General features: G+C 39.8%; 1 protein-coding gene across 1 annotated transcript; it reads right to left on the bottom strand.

Annotated features, from left to right (window-relative positions):
* Window positions 1-797: 797 nt before the first annotated feature.
* tmem125a (transmembrane protein 125a) lies at window positions 798-3458 on the bottom strand. The gene has a single exon (XM_014020949.1). It carries the CDS (start codon window positions 2625-2627, stop codon window positions 1929-1931), a length of 699 nt encoding a protein of 232 aa, XP_013876403.1. The 5' UTR covers window positions 2628-3458; the 3' UTR covers window positions 798-1928.
* Between the last annotated feature and the right edge of the window lie 1637 nt (window positions 3459-5095).

The following is a 5095-nucleotide window of genomic DNA, read 5'->3' as shown; positions in this document are numbered from 1 at the left end:
ATTATTCACTTCTGTCTGGGTTATCCATGAAAACAATACTTTATTTACATATACTCTATGTGTGGCCCTGTGATGGACTTGTGACCTGTCCAGGGTGTACCCCGCCCCTCGCACTGTGACTGCTGGATATGGGCACCAGTGACCCACGCGACCCTGAAAAGGAAGAAGCGTGTACAGAAAATGGATGGATGGATGGATGTGCCTTTAAGAAGAGAAGAATTCTGTAAGATTGATTCATGCTGGACTTTGCTATTTGACTCATTAGCACCWCTAGTGTTTGGAGGTGGAACTGCACACCATCACCAATTTCAGGCAAAGGACAGATGAGTGACAGGACAGGGTCTCTTCTGGGGGCCAATCAGATTTCAGCTGGGGCCAATGCCCCTGTGGCCCCGCCCCTAGTTGAATCAGTACTTTTTGAACTTTTTTTTTTTTGTGAAAGTGGTGAGATTTAATATAAAAAGGCAGAACTGTCAGCATCGACTCGGAGAACATTCAGTTGCACAGTGTGTGCTCTTTAGGTGCACTGGGATTCACCAACTGGAAATGTTTATTCAATGGGTTTTAATTTATTTTTTCTTTCTCCTCTACGTGAAAACGACAGTCATCATCAGATAGTAAAAAACAGCTCATGGATTCAAGCTGCTAGGTCTGTAAACGTCTTTGATTCAATGCTTGTAATTTGCCAGTTTTAGTCCAAAAACAAGGCACGAGTGCAGCTCATGCAGAATATTTCCACATCGAGACCATCGTATTGGTTTGTGCAAACTGTTAATATAAAAATAGATGTCTGAACAGAAGCTTTTATATTGCTTTTATTGATTTCTCCCACTTTTCTTCTCAATATCAAAAGATAATTGCTTAAATYAAAAGATGTTTGCTAGTTTTTCCCTTGGGGATTTTCTTGTAATGTGACAACAGAGGATGAGAACAACAAGAATGAGAGGAGATTGGGGGGATTTGGTTCTTTCTTCACTTTCAAACTGAGTGATAATTTTTAATTAAATAGGAATTTGATGAAGTGCTTGCAGCAAAAAAAGGATAAACACTGATTTAAAAAAAATCAGGAGGTTCACAACAATAGGAACATTGTATTKATGCAAACATAAAAAACATAATTATCTTTACATTCTGCAGTGTCAATACAGACTAATTGTCCAACAATCGTATTTTGCCTCAACCTAAAATACCATGTTATGACACAACATTTTGCATGTCTCCTGCAACCCAAAAAGTGCATTGATGGATGTTTATTATGAAACGGAACAATTTAACAGATAATTAAAAAAAATTGTGTAAATAAAGAAAAGGGAGGTTTGGGGAAACAAATTTCAAAGATCTTATATTTTGATTTCCCCCAAATTACCAGTTCTGTCATTATGTCATTTCGTATTTCAGCTTTTATTAAGAACATCTTACAATCGTTGAGTAAGTAGTGATCAGATGTGTAGACCAAGGACACTTTGAAAAGACAGGCTGCTGATGGATGTGAATAGCATATATTAAATTCTTCCACCGGCACAATAAAAAAGGAACCTTAAACAACCTGATGTTTTAAGACAAGATCTGTTGTTGGCGGCTGGTTCTTTTTTTTTTTAAATAAAAAAAGACACACAGTTCATTTTGTACTTTAGCAAAATTCTTAATCATATCTGAGATCAAATTCATTTCTAAAATAACATGGTTATTATTTAGAATAATAAAAAAATCTGTGCTTTTATGTCACTTTGTTATCTTCCTGCTCCGTGTCAGATATCTGAAAACCAACAGCTGTCACGCCCAGCCAGTAAACAGATTCCATTTTATCTCGTGCACAGCCTTAACCAGGTGAGGCATGTTTGGTATAACTTGAATCCTTTTTTTTTATGTTTGGGCTTAAACTTTGCTTTAATTAGGCAGATCCAGGGTTCAAACGCTCAGCTGTAGTCTCAGATAAGGTTAGCCAAGCTGGAGGCGGTCTCTCTGCGACCCTGGCGCTCGATGTGTCCCGAAACGGTGAAGATGTTGAAAACTCGGCCTACRAGCCTCCGCCCGGACCTCGTCCTCTCGAGCAGAACAGCCACGACAAAGTAGACCCCGACGCCCACGACGGCTGCCCCCCCTCCTGCCARCAAAACGACCCCAGAGACGTACATGTCGTTGAGAGCTTGGCCAGGCTTCGGCATGTGGTTAGCCAGGGCCAAATGGAGGAGGACCCCGCCGCAGATCAACAGCGACGCCCCCGTGATCAAAACCACCAGAACGTCCGACGAGCCCCCGCTCTTCAGCAAGTCTATCTGCCGCCGGCTCCGGACGCAGTTCATGTCCTGCACGGCCGAGCTGAGGAGCTGCTTGAGCAGGACCCCCAGGGCCAGCAGGCACAGGGCCGTGCCCACCCCCAGCCTCCACTCGCTCGACACGCTGGTGGTGGTGGAGAGGAGCCCGACGCCRCCGAGGCCGCATCCCAGGATCAGAAGGACGGCGACGCAGTAGCAAAGCACCGACTTCCCGGGATCTCGGAACCACCACAGCTCGACCTGCTCCTCCAGGATGCTGTGCTGAATCTGGGCCGGGTCTGCCGGACCATTCAGACCCAGATCWGGGCTTCTGGCTCCATTCATGGGAGGAAAGTTGTCCAACTCTGGCATCCTGCCGCCAGTCCCCGTTTGCGRGATATGGATGATGCCGCAACCGGAAAAAAAAACGAATCCACCGATGAYGTTGGTCTTTTCTAACGTTTTGAAGAAGAGGAAAAATTCCAGGAGTCTTTTTTAGAAGATCTGCTCMATCTCACATGTGGCTGGAGGTGGTGGTAAATATTTTACCAAAAATCCAAAAATTCTTCAGTAAACCCAGAGTATTTAAGTTTCATCTGCACCGATATAAAAAGTCAACTCAGCTCTGTTTCCTTTGAGGSATTATCTTTAAAGTCCACACTCACTGGATACAAATAGTCTTTTTCCTGTATTGATATTCAGAGCAAGGATTYCAAGCAGTGGCAGAATTTTTTAGTTTAGCCCTCCTCTGTTGGCAGCAGTCACCTGGAAGATAAGACAGACATATATTCAGCGTCAGTTTATTCTCTCATGGGGTGCCCTCTCTGCCACTGRTTCTGAGATTTGCGGTTAGCAGAAGGCAATGACTGACTGGTGCATTCATTCTGTTCCTAACCAGACAATAAATCACAGCACAGAAATGGATTCAGTACTTTTCCTTTTTTTCTTTTCCTCCCTACACACAGACAATGGGATTACACAAACAATGAAATGAGCACCAAGATGTTAATCTTATTAGTTTTGAATGTTTCTTGCTCTTTGTTGGAAGCTTAGGAAAATAGTACCTTCTTTTTTGGGGGGTTTAAATTGAAACAAAACAAATTATGTTRATGAATGATGACTTTTAGCTGGACGGCTTCGAAGGACAATGAGGAAGTGTTTTTTTTTTTTTTTTTTCGGTGAGCCGTGATGTTTTGTTTTAAAAATTTGAACATTGTATTTAGCACAAAAATAAGGAAATTGACGTTTGGTAGATTATTTCTTTGTTGTAACAATGCTACTAACCAGGAAGCTAAAAACAACTGTCAGCTACAGCAAAATAAACAGTTTGTCAATAGCAGAGAAAATCCGGCTAATTTTTCACGTGTACAACCCACATACTGGGCTCTGCTGCTCATCACACAAATGCATGTTCCTTACAAATGTGGCACCATTTAAAAGGCTTTCCATATTGTCAAAAAGCATTGTGCTGAGTTTATGTAACCATACAAACAGTAAATTAATTACTTCTCTGGTTGGATTTTGTCTATAAATCCAATGGTGTTACAAAGCCTGTTTATTTTGCTCTTATTTATATTACCACATTTGTTAAATGGGGGTGTAGTGGTCACCTCGAGGTGGAGTAAACCGTTCCACCTGTCATGGACCTTGGTCTCAGAAGGCCTTCCTTCAGAGAGACAGAACTCTGTTCGAGTTAAAGTCGCAACGTGTTTTCTTAAACAGTAAAGACACATTTTCATCTTATTAATATGATAATAAACTGAATAATCTTCTTTTTATTCATAATTTTATCAATGTATAGAAAAGAAAACACAAAAAGAATGTTATTACAATGCTTTATTGTGCTTTGATGTAAATCACTGCTTGGTAACTGTGAAACCACAGTAACTGATTATAGATTTTTAAGTTAAATATTTTACTTAACTAAACTTTGCGTTATGGTTTCACAGTTAAAGTCCAAGCAGTGATTTACATCAAGGCACAATAAAACATAATAACATTTTTTGTGTTTTCTTTTTAATACATTGATAAAATTATGAACAATGGGACAATTCAAATTTCTTCTGAGACAAAAGAAGAAATCTTCTTATGAAATGTGCTCATGTTTTTAGCTCGTTTTATTAGCTTATTTATTTGTGTCCTAATTTTTATTTTGTTTTTAGTTTTGTTTTTTGTTTATTTTTTGTCTAACTACTTGTGTGTTTTGTAATTTTTGTCTTATAACAGGTCTGTCTTGGAAATAGGATTCTGAATCTCAATGAGACTACCTGTATAAATAAAGGTCAAATATAAAATTAAAAAACTTTGTAATAACATTCTTTTTGTGTTTTCTTTTTTATACATTTATAAAATTATGAATAAAAGATTATTCAGTTTATTTTCATATTAATAAGACAAAATTGTCTCTACTGTTTAAGAAAACATGTTGTGACTTTAACTTGAACATAGTTCTGTCTCTCTGAAGGAGGCCTTCTGAGACCAAGGTCCATGACAGGTGGAACGGTTTATTCCACCTCGAGGTGACCACTACAGGGGTATTATGCAAAATCAACTTTTTTCAGCTCTATATCGTGTTGTAATGAAATTCCTTCATCAAAAACATACCCAGAGTGTTGCTTTGAATCTTTTCTGCATCTTTGAGAAGACCTTAAATCTCCTGTGATAGCTATTTGGTGCTGCCAAACACTTGCTGGTACAAAGCCCCGCCTATTTGCACAAAGCTCCTCCCTAGATTTCAGTCCCAAGCTGAGCTTCCACCCCACAGAGCACCCCTCCACCGATGCATCGTTGTGAAGTGGGAGTGTCAGAAATGGTAGGAGGTTCTTAAAGTGTATCTTACC

This window comes from Austrofundulus limnaeus, unplaced genomic scaffold (genome assembly GCF_001266775.1).
Source record: "Austrofundulus limnaeus strain Quisiro unplaced genomic scaffold, Austrofundulus_limnaeus-1.0 Scaffold273, whole genome shotgun sequence".
Lineage (NCBI taxonomy): Eukaryota > Metazoa > Chordata > Actinopteri > Cyprinodontiformes > Rivulidae > Austrofundulus > Austrofundulus limnaeus.
The sequence above is the reverse complement of the archived record's forward strand: the minus strand, read 5'-3'. Positions and strand labels throughout refer to the sequence as shown.